We start from the raw sequence: 14,988 nt of genomic DNA on the forward strand, positions 1-14,988 counted from the left end.
CCCAGCTACAAGCGGCTTCAAAACCTGAGAGGCCATTCCGTGATATGACGGCGCATCACCAGACCATTAGAGACAGGAAATGGAGCGATTGAAGGATAAGAAATGCGACACGTAGCGAAACCGCCAGAGCCTGGCAGCCACGACCGACACGGATGTATCTAGAAACCCAGAACACCGCCCCGCGCCAACTCACCAGCTCTTTTGCAGCTCCTCGCCGAGGCAAGAGAAAGGGAAAACAACTAGAGAAGAGTACTCCGGGAATAAGAGAGTAAAAGGAACCACAGACGTAAGGAGATCTTTAAGCGGAGATGTGAAGTACAACCTAAGCTCGTCAACAGAAAACGGGCGGTCCGGCAGAAGAAGGCTAAGCTTCATGGTTCTCACGAGGAGCGACCGCACAGGGTGCTGCTGCAAACACAAGAAGAAGCTTTCTACCACTTGCACTGTGTAGTCCGCGAGATTCTGCAAGTGGAAGCAGTTGTTGGAGACATGCTACCCAAAAACAAGCAAGCACCCAAGGTAGTATGTATATATCTGCTGCGCCTGATACGGGAACGCTGCGCTCGGCTCCTCCTTGCGGGATGTTCTTGGATAGGTTCGCTGATCATTTGCTGAACATGAAAGCTTCCCCCTGTGCCCTTTTACCCCACTCCGCAAGCCACGTGGGCGGGAGGCTGCAAAGAGCAGGGTAACCCTGCTAGGACAGAGCCCGCACTTTTGCATTGTTCCATCTCATCTCAAAGTGCACTTCAGCATTAGCAGCACCTAGGTAGGTTAGTAGCGTATATATAACTTAAAGTCCATACTAAGCACTATAGTAAGAGAATAGAGAGTATAAACTAAATCATACGCTAGGAGGAAGTATTCCCACTCTCGACCTAGGTCATTAAAAGATTATACTCGCTACAGTAAGCTCACTCTTCTAAAAGCAAGATGCTCGTGCCCAACAATTCCAACCCCTAACATGAGAATGGCGAGAATGGCGAGAATGGAGCTCAATCAGTAACAACAAGTCCATTCCTAACCCGCGCCGTTTGTCGCTGGGTGCTCTGCACCGTTCAGCTCAAAGTCTGCCCTCTTCCGCTTCTGCCCGATGCCATTGCCGCAGAGTTCGTTGTGCCCTACAAGGAAGCGCCCGTTGACGCTCGACGTCGAGCCCTCACCCTTGCCCTCGAGGCTATCAATGCGAGAGACCAGATGATCGACAAGCGTTTTCAAACTGTCGAAGTCGGCGGCGAGTTGCCGGGCGTTCGGGTACACCATGACCTGCTCGAGGTGGCCGATGATGTGCTCTGCTAATGCCTTCGTCGACAGATTGCCAAACTGCGAGTCTAAGACCAAGATTTGGTGTCGAACTGATTCCAGTTCTCCGTTGACGCTCTGAGCGCTTGCGACGTCCTTTTTAACGCGGTTGACTTGCTCCGACAGCCTGCTATACTCCTGGGTGAGGCGCTCGACTTCGGCCTTAGTCGAATCGAAGTCGCCTTTGATCGAGACGACGTCCGCGTTAGTTGATTCACCCGTTGCGAAGCCTCCCATAGCGCCGAGGCGGCTGCTGCTCGGGGAGACATCTTCCAACGCTCTGATTCGGCCTCCTTGGTCCGCGATCGTCTTCTGAATCTCGTCGACCGTGTGTCGCAATTGGTCGACCATCCCGCCAGTGAGCGTCACCATCCTCGACACCATTTGTTGGACTTTGTCACTCAAGGCCTTCATCTGGGGTTGCACTCCCTGCAACTGCCTCTCCAGAGGGGGGAACCTCAAGGACATATCGGCTAGGCCTATTAAGTCTTGCAGATCGAGGTCGGAGAATTTTGTCTCGAGGCCATTGACCACTTGAGCTTGGTCGTTTACTTTCTTAGAGCATTCCTCTACGCTGGTGCGTAGGGAAACCGTCTCCTCGGTGTGCTGGGTGAACTGTCCAATGAGTTGGTCGACCCGTTCCGACAGATCCGAGATATTGGATTGCAGCGCCGATATCTCGCCGTTTGAGACTGCATTGGAGCTCGTAACCCTCTGTGCTAGGAGCTGTTCACCAACCGCTCTTCTCACTTCGTCCTCGTGTTTGGAAAGCTGAGACCGAATTTCGTTTTGTTGAGACTGGTGTTGCTTCGCGCACCGCTCTTCGAACTCCAGCCGTATCGACTGGAGTTGCTGTTGCATCTCCTCCTTCATTTCGTCTTTAATGGTGCGCATTCTCCTCATCTCTTCCTTCATGCCCTCCAATTCTTGCCTCCATGTTGCACGCTCGGCCTCGAAAGCATTCTTTTCTTGGGAATGTTCCGCCTCGATCCGCCGGATCTTGGTCTTCAGCTCGCTTATTTCCTCTGCTTGCTTCTTGGAGACTTCGCAGAGGTGCGGAGAAGTCGATGAGACAGCTGCCTGGTTGTCGGGTTCCCTAACCTGCGCCAGCCGGTCGAAAACGGTATGCGCAATCATTGCAAGTGTACCGTCTACTTCCTCCTGGGCTTTTTTGATCTGGGCAGTCAATGCCTGCACTAGCTCGGTATATCTGAGCCTATGCATGTTCTGGATCTCAGGGACCGAGGGGAATTCGGCATGCTTCACTCTCGACCTCTCGTACTCGGCTTGCCTCTGCTTTGCAACTTTCTCGAGAGGATCCAGCTCGGCCTTGAGGCGGGCCAGCTCGGTGACCGCTACATCATGTTTTTTGTATAGAATAACGAATCTCTCGCGTACGCTGATCCCGTCGAGGCCGCCACCATCGGTCGGTGACCGAGACGCCGACACTAAAGAGAAGAGCCGTCAGTAGGGCTAAAACTTCAAGGGGAAAAGGGGGTCAAAGGGCGATGCAGTAAAGGCAGTACATACATGTCCTGCTGCTGCTGCCATGTTCAGGTCGAGGGGGAATGGCTGGGGAGTTGGGCTTGGCAGCATTTGCTGAAGGATGGTTGTGGGGCGAGTCGGGTGGGTTACGCCGCTCCCTTGCAGAGTTATCCGTGTCCCGGCGGCGTCTTTCGTCCTTGTAAGCATCAGAACCTGGCTTCGAGTAGCTGTCGTGGCGGCGATCTCGAGGGTCTGAGCCACGACGGTCATCGCCGCTGGAACGTCGGGGGTAGGCGTCGGCGGATCTGTGCGACATGGCGAAGTGTTCCGCAGGCCAGAACAGAAACGCGCTGTCAATCTGGAACAGGGCTTTCGAACGTGCCACAGGAAGGCCGGTGTGCCATGAATACGACGGAATGCGCTAACTACCTGCGGAGCACACCGCAGGCGCAGTCAAGTCTCCAAGTGAGGAGGCAAACCGATGTATCAGTGACGGATGAAATTTCAGAGGAAAACACGACACAAAGACTGGTTCAAAGGGCACAACTGCATCAACAAATGCCCATTCGAATGCTTGTTGCCGCGCTCGCGCTCTGGCCCCCGCGCTCCCGCTGAAGTCGTGTCGGTGAGAGACTGAAGGGGCGACCCCACACCGCGCCTGGCTGGTTGGGCCGCCGGGTGCGGGCGAATACCACAGTAGGTGACTTGGGTAACGTTATCTGCACAGGGTCGTGGCTGCCGAAGATCAGAACGTGCCTTTGGTCCAAAAATGATCGGCAGGCTTCAGATTTGGAATGAGATTGATAAAAGAGCTGGGCATGGCTGCAGCGCGAGAGAATTGGGGAGATAACTGGAGATCGGACTGTGACTTAGTTGCTAGGAGCTGAGCTGAGGTGTGTATTGGCTGGCCATTTTTTTCTGCCGTGCATGAAGCTGCGAGGCGACGTGGGCGGTTGACAACGGAGGAAGGTGCAGTGGACCATGTGTCTTTTAGGGCTCTCGCACTGGGCTTGAGGAGCTGGGACAACCACCAACCAACCATCAACCAACCAACTGATCAATTTAAGCCTTTCTGCCGCCGTTCTTTAGTTCACAAGTTAGCGTAATCCGTGCCTTACCTACCTAAGTGGCGCATACCATTATGGTATCTGTAGTTCTTCAGGTCGTTAACTGCTCCAGTAAGTCATTGCGTGGACAGTGCAGAATGCACAGTACACTGGCTTAGAGAGAGAATTGCGCGACAACGGTCGACGTTAAAGAGGTCCCGCCAAGACTAATTTCGGAGACTGCCGCTTACAAGTATTTACAATCGCCACGGGGTAAGCGGGGCCACAACGACTTCGAGCAACATCAACAACGAACAATCGCAAAGACTCGTCGCAACAACTTTATACAGCTTCACGAAACCTCAACCAAATCGAAAAAAAAGAAAAGGAGGATAACCCGCACCCTAACCTTAACTCGTATCCTAACCTTAACCCGAATCCTAACTAGCGGGGGGCTAGCGCCGCCCCCCGTACCCCCGGCGAACTAACCGCTTAAACGCCTTGGCGATAGTGCAAACGCCTTGGCGATCGGGGTTGCGTAAAAACGTTGTAAAAACATTGCCGACAATTGGCCGAAATTAGTCTTGGCGGGACCTCTTTAACGTCCACCGCGACAACACGCGCGTTCCGCTTTCAGAAGAAGCAATTCATGGGGGGTAGTTTACCAAGCCGAGACAAGGTCAGGAGGGGAGAAGCAGACTACCAACAACACACTGGAAGGGAATGTTCTAAAAAAGATAAAATGGGAGCCAGAAGCCTTTGGATTTTGAGTGTTAATGAATCTAAGGTATGCCATTGCCAACTTGCAAGTTAGTCCAGGTAAGTCTTTTTGGCTACACTATGTTAGTGGCTGAGCTTGATAAGCAAATATACACTCCCTCCACACATACGCCTCACTTTGAGGGGCGTTCACGTGACTTGAGGACGTCATGTGTCAGGACGCACGGCCACAAATATCAGCCACATGCGCGTTGCAAGGTCAGGTAGTTATCGTCAACGCTAAACTGAGTTATCGGGTTATCGGGTTATCGCAACACCACAGCGGGCTATCTGTGAATGATCGTTTAACTTCTGGAACGTGAGCTGAATGCGCAAAAGTGTGCCAGCGCTCAACTCGAACCTCGGACACGATCGGCCTCAAATCAATGCGCAAAGATGGCTGCTGTAAGGCCTTGCACCCTCCAGAGAGACAACAATATGGTACAGAGATAGGCGGAAGCTGACCTACTCCGATGCAGCCTGTCGTCACCGTGTCAGAGAGCAGAGAGCTCCGCGGGCTCAACCTCATCGCGGCGCACTCGCACATTCGCGGATTGGGCGTCGATGCCGATACGCTGGAGCCCAGGGCTGCGTCACAAGGGCTTGTAGGACAGGAGAAGGCGCGGAAGGCAGCTGCCGTCGTGCTCGAGATGATTAAGCAGGGCAAGATTGCTGGCCGCGCCGTGCTGATCGCCGGTCCTCCAAGGTGAGCTTTCCCGTTCCTCTTCGTCGGCAGCTCTTGCGTGGGGCGCGCACAAGCTGACTTTGCTCTCAATTCGAAGCACCGGCAAGACAGCGATTGCCATGGGCATGGCTCAATCTCTGGGCGCCGATGTCCCTTTCACCACGCTCGCCGCGTCCGAGATCTTTTCCCTCGAGATGTCCAAAACCGAAGCCCTTACACAAGCCTTTCGGAAATCGATTGGAGTGAGGATCAAGGAGGAGAGTGAGATCATGGAAGGCGAGGTTGTGGAGATCCAGATTGACCGGAGCGTTACCGGCGGCGCGAAGCAAGGGAAGCTTACTATCAAGACGACCGACATGGAGGCCATCTACGACATGGGGAGCAAGATGATCGATGCCATGACCAAGGAACGCGTGATGGCCGGCGATATCATCTCGATCGACAAGTCCTCTGGGAAGATCACCAAGCTGGGCCGCTCGTACGCCCGGTCGCGCGACTACGATGCCATGGGAGTCGACATCAAGTTCCTGCAGTGCCCTGACGGCGAGCTGCAAAAGCGGAAGGAGGTTGTGCACACGGTTTCTCTCCACGAGATTGATGTCATCAACTCGCGGACCCAAGGCTTCCTTGCGTTATTCTCCGGCGACACAGGCGAGATCCGCAGCGAGATTCGCGACCAGATCAACACCAAGGTTGGGGAGTGGAAGGAGGAAGGCAAGGCCGAGATCGTCCCCGGTGTCCTCTTCATCGACGAAGTCCACATGCTCGACATTGAGTGCTTCTCCTACATCAACCGGGCGCTGGAGTCAGACCTCGCCCCCATCGTCATCATGGCGAGCAACAGAGGCCATTCCCGCATCCGCGGCACCGACTACAAGAGCCCGCACGGTCTTCCGCTCGATTTCCTCGACCGCACCGTTATCATCAACACGCACGCCTACACCCCGGACGAGCTCCGACAGATCCTGTCCATCCGCGCTCAGGAGGAGGAGGTCGATCTCACGCCGGACGCGCTTGCGCTCCTGACCAAGATCGGTCAAGAGGCGGGACTCCGCTACGCGAGCAACCTCATCACCACGTCGCAGCTCATCTGCGCCAAGCGCCGCGCCAAGCAGGTCAGCGTGGAAGACGTCCAGCGGAGCTTCAAGCTCTTCTACGACCCTGCGCGGAGCGTCAAGTTCGTCGAGGAGTCGGAGAAGCGCCTCATTGGCAACGATGGCGCTGTTGATTTCGCGGTCAACGGTGCCGATGGGACCGCGGGGGAGAAGATGGACACGAGTTAAGCTCAAGTGCGCAAGTGATCTTCGGTTGCGGGCGTTTTGGGGGCTTGGTAAAATCGGTTGGCTGACTGGGAGTCGGGTGGGCTTTGATTTCACGATGTACAGTAAGCAGTTCTGCTTCCATATAGATGCGGCAAGAGACTCGCGGTTGGCGAACCCGCGCCACCTTGTCCTTGCTAAAGCCATCATGATGCAACCTGGGGCGGTGTTCTTGCTCTACACAAAAGTCGCAACCCTCGTCCATCCGCCCTCCTCCCCAGCCCGTCGGAACTCGACGCCCTCGCCAAAGTAGCCGGCATCCTGCCACGCCTTCATCGTCGGCCCGTCAAACGGGCCTTGCTTCGTGCCGCCGTCGCGTCCGTCAGTCCAGCGGAACTCCCACATTTTCCCCTCCCTTGTTCCGCCCTCCTCCCCGTCCTCATCCGGCTCAGGAGGTTCAACCCAGGCTTCGCCGGTCTCGTTGCGATACTCCCTAATGAGGCGCTCCCGTTCGAAATCGTATATGTTGGGGAAGTCTCTCTGCATCAGTTTGTCTGCGGCGTCGGCAATGGCATCGATAGCCTCCTTGATTTTTGTCTGTTTTGGATCTTCAGGTTCCTTTTCCGCATCGATATCCATGGCATCCCCGCTGCTGTTGCCGTTCTTGGCCTTCTTTTGCTTCCACTTGGGCACATTTTTGTGCTTGGGCTTTGTCTGGCCCTTTCTAAGCCTCGCCAGCGCATCAAGCGCCGTCTCGCCCGGTTCCAGCCTGAGAATAAGCGACTTCAGCAGATCGGCCGTCAGTATGCTGTCATCTTCCCGTTGCCGCCTGCGAAGCTCGGCTTCTCGCTTCTCGTGTGCTGCCGCGGCCTTTTTCATCTCCTTCTTGCTGATGCCCTCCAGCCAGCGGTCGTGCACGGCGTCGGCATCGATCGCCTTGCGGATGTAGTTGCCGGCCTCGTCGAACGCGCCTTCTTCCTGCTCCGCCCGCATATTGAAGGCGTCGATCTTGGGCGCGTGCTTCTTGAGGCCACCCAAGCCGACTTCCTCGTCCACGCCCTCTTCAGCGATGGCGGCGGCGACGGCTTCTTCGTCGTCATCGTCGTCGTCATCGCTCTCTTCCTTGTCGTCTAGCCGTATCGCGCTGCGGCTCTTGCTGGTGCTTTCTTGTCCTTCAATATCCTTGTCTTCGAGGAATCGGACATCCTTGTCCTTCTTTCCTGACTTGCTGCTGTCGGCAGGTGTGTTTTCGCCGGCATCGAAGTCCCCAAACATGTCCACTTCTTCGTCTTCAACGCCGCCTGCGCCGCCGCCAACGGTGGTCTTGGAGTTGTAATTGTCCATCACCTCGGCCAAGTCGACATCCTCAGCTTCTCGGCCCTTCTTGCCCCTCGCCTCGGCCCTGGCGTTGAAGTTCTCATTTTCGGAATCCGAATCGTAGCCCTCAATGTTCACCGCGCCGCGCTTCGTTGCCCGCCCGGATCTGCCAATGACGTCTGCGCGGAGGACGTCGTCGTTCTCGTCCTCGTCGTCCCCCGCGCTTGGCGCTAGTGCTGATGGGTTGCGGAGATCGAACTTCACTTTCTTCGACGTGGGGCCATCCTCGTCGCGGTCTTCGCCGTGATGCACGCGCGCAAAGACCTCTCCGGCCCGTTTTGGACGCGCAGCTGAGAATCTAGATGCCATGGTGTTGCGATAATTGTACAGGTGATGCGCATGCCGAAGCCAACGAACGAACGAGCCTTCGATGGCCGTTTACGCGCGGAGCACGGAGTACCGTACCTCCTTAAAGAAGCTTCAAGGTTTGACGTCAGTATAGACCGGGACCCACCGACTGTGGCTGCAGTGGGTCTCAGAGACCTTGAGAACACCAGCAACGTTCCAGCAGAAAGCACAGCAGTGACATATAGAGTACCTGGCAGCAGGAAAGGGAATGGAAGGAACGAAACGATCAAGAGTGAGTGAGATGATCGCAATGCATTTCGCGGTCAACCGGACTTGCCCTCGCACACAGTGCTCTCGCCACAGCGCCACTACCTGTTAACATGAGTGGAAGGTCCAGGTCCAGTACGGAGCACATTACAGAAGTTCCTGGTACAGTACCTAGGGTACCCTGTAGCACCCCGCGTTGGTGTCATCGTCCTGCTGCCTTACAGCAGAGTGCTCTTTCAACTTCAAAAAGCTCAACCACCACAAACACCGTGGCCCATAAATCTGTCTCCCGACCACATCAGAGCCTTTTGCTCGCAACTTACTCTGACCTGCGACCACAGTCACTCCCTCAGACTCCCACGCCGCAAGCACGATGGTGAGGACCGGTCCCTGCATGCTTCCCCTGTATGCGACCCCTCCAAAGTCGCCTTGCTGATGTGTCGCACGCATAGTTCAACCCGTGGGGTTCCGTCGGCGCTGATTACCGTGGGAGCCTCCGAGCTCCCCGAGCGCAGCGTTTCGATGAGTACTACCGCTGCTACCCTTTGATTATGGCGCCAGGTGCCGAGCGCCCCGAGCTCAACTACGGATCCAAGATCTTCCTTCCGCCATCTGCCCTCGATAAGGTGTCGAGGCTGCACGTTCAGTGGCCCATCATGCTGGAACTGATCAACGGGGCGACGGGCAAACACACACATGCAGGCGTGTTGGAGTTCGTGGCGGAGGAGGGCAGAGCATACATTCCGCAGTGGGTACGTCGGCACCGTCGCACCTTTGATCTTGGCTCCGGAGGTATTGACCATCGGCAGATGATGCAAACGCTCCAACTGGACGTGGGCGACATGATCCAAGTCAAGACCACTTCCCTCGAGCTTGCGAAGTTGGTCAAATTGCAACCACAATCTGTCAACTTCCTGGAAATCACCGACCCGCGCGCCGTTCTAGAGAAGGCCTTCCGCAACTTTGCAGCCCTGACCAAAGGCGACGTCTTCAATTTCGAGTACAACGATGAAGTCTATGATGTGGCCGTTCTGGATGTGAAGCCCGAAACAGAGAAGATGGGCGTCAGCATGATCGAGACCGATGTCAGCGTCGAGTTTGCTCCGCCAGTAGGCTACGTCGAGCCTGAGAGAGTGCAACGCGACAGCGGCACCAGCACACCGCGCAGTGCGCGAGGCGCGGGCGCCGGCGTGCCTCTCGGCGGCTTACTCTACAATCAGGGCACCATGGCGCAAGCGATTAACTACGACGCCATCGCCCCTGGCGCCACCACAGCGTCAGCAGGCAACTTCCTCGGGGAAGGCCAACGGCTGAGCTCAAAGAAGGGCGGCAAGGCTACGGCCAAGCCGGCAACGACCGTGGCTGGTACGTCAGGGGACGCCAAGGAAGTTGCGCTTCCTAGGCGGCGGAACGATGGCCCCGCACCGCTGCGTTTACCGCCAAACAAGCTTTTCCTGGGGTACAAGATCAAGCCGGTCAAGACAGCCGAGGACAAGGAGCGCGAGGCCACAAGTGCAAAGCAACCGCATTTTGCTGGCCAGGGGCAAACATTGAGGGGTGCTGTGAAGAGGAAGGGCGATGGCGATGGCCAAACCAGCAAATGATGCCGACGAGAGAGGGATAATCTAGGGGCGGGATAGACGGACGGGAGGTTTAGGTAGCACGGGATTCCCGGCACTATCTCATCAAATGGCCGGTGCATTTGGCGTTCGGGATTACAGTATAATGCGTAAGGAGCATCATGAACGCGTGACTTGGGAATGAGTGTCGAGCAGAAACCTACATACTCACTGTCCTTGAGCACGTCCTCCGTTCCCCGTCTTTCGAGCGCCTGAACATGGTGACTGGAGTCCCAGGTTATCCCCAGCCTCTGCATACAGCAGCTTTGAGGATACATGCCAAATTTGTCAGTCGTCGGTCAAGGCACTACATCACTGTCTGGTCGCAGAGCTAATATCAGTCGAATATTTCCGCATGTTGCAGAGGCCTTCAACACACGTGGTAACGTGTTTGGGCACAGTTTCCGCAAGTCCATTTGCGCACTGTGGCTAACCTCCCTCAGGATGTGGGGCTGTCAAGTGGCCAGATCCGGCTTTCTCGCAGCGCTTGCCGTTGCATGGAACTGGCCACCCTTCTCAATTTCCGCTGTTGCAACAGCGAACCAAATCCGCCTCCCTTACATAGCACACCAACAATCGGCTCTTTCGCCACATTCTGCGCTTGTTCATTGTCTCCATACCGAGTCATAGCAGGCCGGAGTTTCGGTAATGCAGTTGTGATTTCACCAAAGTCCCCATCACAATCGGCATGCGGACTCGTGGCGGGGATGCCACGGGTTCCGTACCCGCTGCTGCGGCAGCAACAGCCCGCACACTGAGGCCGCGCCAAGCCCCCGGCGCTCGGGGTGCCCTCCCGGGTGTTACCAGGCCGAGAGACGGCGGGCGGGTCACAAGGAGCTCGGCGTTGATCGGCCGCGCCAATCCGGTCCAAGACAACAACAACACTGTGCCCCAACCTTCCCCTCCTGGCCCTTCAAGACGGTCGCACAAGCGCTCCCGGTCAGAGGGCGTCGCTGCGAGCAGCCGCCAACCGAAGCGGGCCTGTCGGCGCCGTCAATCGCCGGGGTTTTATGGAGAAGATAGCGATAGCGGGGATGAGCACGACAATCCCTACATGACCCCCGGCTCCGAAGTGGAGCAGAAAGCCAAAACCACGCCCAAAAAGTCCAATGCACGTCGGGGAACCAAAAGCCGACCCGACGGCGTCGATGAGGAGGAGCCACCGGTACCGCGGGAAAGCAACACGGCCGGCGTTAAAGAAGCTGTCATCCCGGACTGGACCCGTTTACCCTACCTCATTCTGCTTCGGATTTTTCAATATGCCGCCGCGCCGCTCACGGAACTCCGGGAGGCCAGGTGGCTCACCGCTGCGAGTGGTGTCTGTCGCGCCTTTGCGGAGCCAGCGCTGACCGCTTTGTACGAGTGCCCTCCACTGCTGAGCCGGTCAATGGCGCACGGCCTAGTGTCGCTGTTATCCAAGGACCCATCCACCACCCTCTTCAACTACCGAGTCAAGGTGCGGGAGCTCTGGGTCGACGTGGAAGAAATCGCCTCGAAGACATACAGAGGCCAGCCACTTGACATTGAGGCTTTGGTGAGGAACCTTCCGCAGCTCAAGAGCATTCGGTTCTTTCATCAGAAAGATGAAGCCCCGTATCGATCCCTGGATGGCAGCCTTCGTTGGCATTACCCGGCTGCCCTCTTCGAGGTGCTGAACGGAACGCCCGTTCCGGCTGGGAATGCGGGGCCCGTTGAGCATGCACGTCTTTCCGAATGGCAGTGGAATCGGCGACTGATGGGCCCGAAACTCGACCTTGCTGGCATTAAGGCTCTTCATCAGACCCCGGCCTTCCTTAGTCTGAAGAAACTCTCTTTCGTCAACTACCAAGTTCCCTCGCTCTATGCGAAAGCAGGCGCCAGCGACGACGAGCTGGCTTCACGAGACCTGGCTTTCGTTCAAAGCATGGCGGACGCAATCACCGCGGTGCCGACCTTGCAACATCTCGCCATCGAGTCCTCAACTGTCGTCAATGATCGGCTGCTTCCGCTCCTCCCAAAGTCTCTTCAAACTCTGGAACTGGTCAATTGTTGGGATGTCAATAGCGAGGACTTCGCCTCCTATCTCCTCTCGAGCGGGTCCCAACTCAGACACCTCATCCTCCGCCACAACCAGTCTCTGAGCCTTTCGTTCGTCACCGTTCTTGCAACGGCATGCCCGCGGCTGGAACTCCTCTACGTGGATTTCAAAACGTACAAGCACCACGAGTTCTACAAAGACTCGGACCCGAGCTACGACGAGTTGCTCACAGCCGAGCAGGTTCCGGAGTGGCCCCAGAGCCTGGAGGCTCTCCACCTGCTGAACATGAAGAAGTGGGAGGCAGAGGCAGCCGAGACCCTGATCCAGTCGCTTATCGACAGCGCTCCAAAGCTGCTCAAGCTCCGCCAGCTGGAGTTGAAGGCCATGTTAAGCATCCCCATCCACGAGCGATCTCAGCTCCGCAACAAGTGGGGGACCAAGCTGAAGCGGGTCTTCCTCCGTGAGAAGAAGGATCCCAAACCCTTTTTCTCGCTGTCAAGTCCGGCACAGCAAGCAGCTACTGAGGTACGAGGGACCAGGGAGAAGAAGTCGCGCAAGACGGTCCGCGCCACCGCGGTGGAGAGCCCATCACGGCGGAGCGCCCGGCTTGCGGCGCAATTCTCGAATCCCTCGTCCCGCGCCAGTAGCGTTGGCCGTGACCTGAGGAGCGGGCTGGGCAGGCCGTTTTATGCCGAGCCGGATACCGATGTGGACGAGGAGGACGAGGAGCAGGAACAGGAACTGGGACAGGTGACAATTCGGGAAGGTGAAGACAATTCGTCTGGCGAAAACAGCTCTTCTGTGTCGCCTGCAGGTGCTCCTGCTGCGACCAAAACGGTACCCTTCCGCCACGGCATGTGCGAGAAGGTGGTCCTTCAGCTGGACAACCAGAAGTTGGTTGAGACAGCGCTCACCATGGATGACTTCCTGGATAGCGAGGGCGACGATCTCTCGGATGACGACTGGGCTGGTGAGGACGAGGACTTCGATAGTGGGTATGCTTGGTAGGGGTGGGTCGTTTGCCTCGGCTCTCCGCCCTTCCACTCCTCTTTCTTTTGAGTTGCTTCGGGAGGGCATTTGCCTAAGGGATTGGGTGGCGTCTCGTGGTTATTTGCAATGCATGATCTGGAGATTGGGACATTTGGCGCTATGGGATACGGTCGTGCATCCAGGATGGTGGCTGGTTTAGCTTGCTTCGTTACTGGAAAGGACGGGGAAGGATAACGGAGAATGGTACCGTATGTGACAGCATTCCAGGCCCACGGCGTTCGCGGAGTGCATGGAATTGGGTTAGTCTGGTGTATATGGGACCCTTTGGGAGGGAAAGCACCAGAGCTCATGGAGCATAAAAGGCATCTGTTGCTCCAGCGTCTGCCTCGCGGTTCGCCCTCTCCCCTCTCGATGAGGATTGCTGCGTCAGTTGGGGCCGCCCTTGTATTTCCGCACTCGATCAGCCTGTGCCCTTGTCAATGAAAGTCCCAGTAGCTGGCTACTTGGTAGGCCTCATATCCATGTCAGCAGCAAGTGTTCGGGGAAATGCATGGGAAGAAGTCGAGTGAGGCGTCCTGTTAGCTTCCCTTACAATCTGCTCGAAAGAGACATGGAAAATTCACACAACAGCTCAAAAACCAACCATCGATTTGAGACCTCGCGGTAACACCCGGTGTCCAAGGAAAGACCAGGTTCAGGAGCCCGGTCCTTCGACATCCTTGACAAGTTACAAGCAGGTTCGATACTGCTGCCAGGTTCGGATTGCAGCAAGACAAGGCCGCTACTCCTCGGGTCTTTGAAGCGGTTATCTCTAAGTGTTTTTGATTACCGGGAAAACTAGCAAAACTAGCACCTGTCCAAGTCCTGAGTTCCGTTAGATGGCGGGAAACGCAAGCAGCTATAGTCGTGGTTACTAAGCTGGTAGGTGGTTAATCGTATTCCAGTTCCCCTTGGCTACACAATATGGGTGATGATAGCTGGGGTAGCGGAGAGAGCCACCATTCCTCTGCCATGCATTGTGTGGATGAGAATGAGCTGGCAACGCAAGATCGTCACTGGATTCAGTGCTGTACATTCCAGAAAACATCAAGGAATATGCGAGGTAGTGCTACTGACAAGTCTAGCAAGATGCGTGGATTTCAAAGTTCGCCTGAATACTCGACACTGCCATCGTGATGAATCCTCAGCCAGCCAATCCCGAGACATCCCGTTGAGTAACACGAATAGGCACGGGTTGAATAGTGTGAGGAGCGGAAGTCGCATCTCCCGGGCTATTCGTGGGATAATATTGTACACACGGTGCCGACACCAAGCACCATAATAGAGTCTTACTTGCCGCTTGGACAATCGTTGTAGTTGTGCCCTCGCCAGGCTCGCTGCGTTGTCTACCACTCAAGTGATTACTTGTCTGAGGTTCCGAGTTCCAACAAGAGCTACATAGTGTTTCGAGGTGTAATATATGCCCAAGGAGTGGCATAGTATCTTTGTCACATGGCAGACAGTGTTTTCACCTACCTACTAGTTAGTATCGACAGTTTTGCAGCTGAAATTGATTTAACTTTCGATCTGCGGACTTCAACTTCGGCTTCTGGCCCCAGCGCTTGTTTTTACCCCGTGTTCCGCCATGCGAGCTCCTCCACGGAACCCCGCGTCTGCCTTACCCGCACCAATCTGATCCACAATCAGTCGTTGCTCATTTTGAAGGGACAGCCTTCCCTCCCAACCTCCCAACCTCCAGGGGTGGTGAAGTATCCAGGCCGGCGGTTGGAGCAATATCCAGAAGGCGTTAGTGGTATACAACAATCCCCTGCAGGCTTGAGCGCCAACCCCGGTACCTTATTACCGCGCCATCCGCTAACCCTTCCAGGGTTGGACACGCTGCGGAGTTTTGGCG

General features: G+C 56.0%; 5 protein-coding genes across 5 annotated transcripts; 3 read left to right on the plus strand and 2 right to left on the minus strand.

The window, feature by feature from the left end:
* Positions 1 to 2,754: 2,754 nt before the first annotated feature.
* On the minus strand, positions 2,755 to 3,467 carry THITE_2124089 (uncharacterized protein). The gene has a single exon (XM_003657848.1). It carries the CDS (start codon positions 3,101 to 3,103, stop codon positions 2,801 to 2,803), a length of 303 nt encoding a protein of 100 aa, XP_003657896.1. The 5' UTR covers positions 3,104 to 3,467; the 3' UTR covers positions 2,755 to 2,800.
* Positions 3,468 to 4,943: 1,476 nt separating this feature from the next.
* Positions 4,944 to 6,667, plus strand: THITE_2124091 (AAA family ATPase-like protein). Its single transcript, XM_003657849.1, has 2 exons — positions 4,944 to 5,298; positions 5,375 to 6,667. Exons 1-2 carry the CDS (start codon positions 5,066 to 5,068, stop codon positions 6,558 to 6,560), a joined length of 1,419 nt encoding a protein of 472 aa, XP_003657897.1. The 5' UTR covers positions 4,944 to 5,065; the 3' UTR covers positions 6,561 to 6,667.
* Positions 6,668 to 8,318, minus strand: THITE_2124093 (uncharacterized protein). Its single transcript, XM_003657850.1, has one exon. It carries the CDS (start codon positions 8,220 to 8,222, stop codon positions 6,774 to 6,776), a length of 1,449 nt encoding a protein of 482 aa, XP_003657898.1. The 5' UTR covers positions 8,223 to 8,318; the 3' UTR covers positions 6,668 to 6,773.
* A 1-nt stretch (position 8,319) lies between these two features.
* Positions 8,320 to 10,218, plus strand: THITE_2124095 (uncharacterized protein). Its single transcript, XM_003657851.1, has 3 exons — positions 8,320 to 8,493; positions 8,593 to 9,220; positions 9,278 to 10,218. Exons 2-3 carry the CDS (start codon positions 9,020 to 9,022, stop codon positions 10,070 to 10,072), a joined length of 996 nt encoding a protein of 331 aa, XP_003657899.1. The 5' UTR covers positions 8,320 to 8,493; positions 8,593 to 9,019; the 3' UTR covers positions 10,073 to 10,218.
* Positions 10,219 to 10,775: 557 nt separating this feature from the next.
* On the plus strand, positions 10,776 to 13,353 carry THITE_2156762 (uncharacterized protein; the record flags this gene model as incomplete). The annotated part of the gene is made up of 3 exons (XM_003657852.1): positions 10,776 to 11,159; positions 11,544 to 11,855; positions 11,958 to 13,353. 3 exons carry the CDS (start codon positions 10,776 to 10,778, stop codon positions 13,110 to 13,112), a joined length of 1,851 nt encoding a protein of 616 aa, XP_003657900.1. The 3' UTR covers positions 13,113 to 13,353.
* Positions 13,354 to 14,988: the final 1,635 nt, after the last annotated feature.

The sequence above is a fragment of the Thermothielavioides terrestris genome, chromosome 6 (assembly GCF_000226115.1).
Source record: "Thermothielavioides terrestris NRRL 8126 chromosome 6, complete sequence".
In the NCBI taxonomy this organism is placed as follows: Eukaryota; Fungi; Ascomycota; class Sordariomycetes; order Sordariales; family Chaetomiaceae; genus Thermothielavioides; species Thermothielavioides terrestris.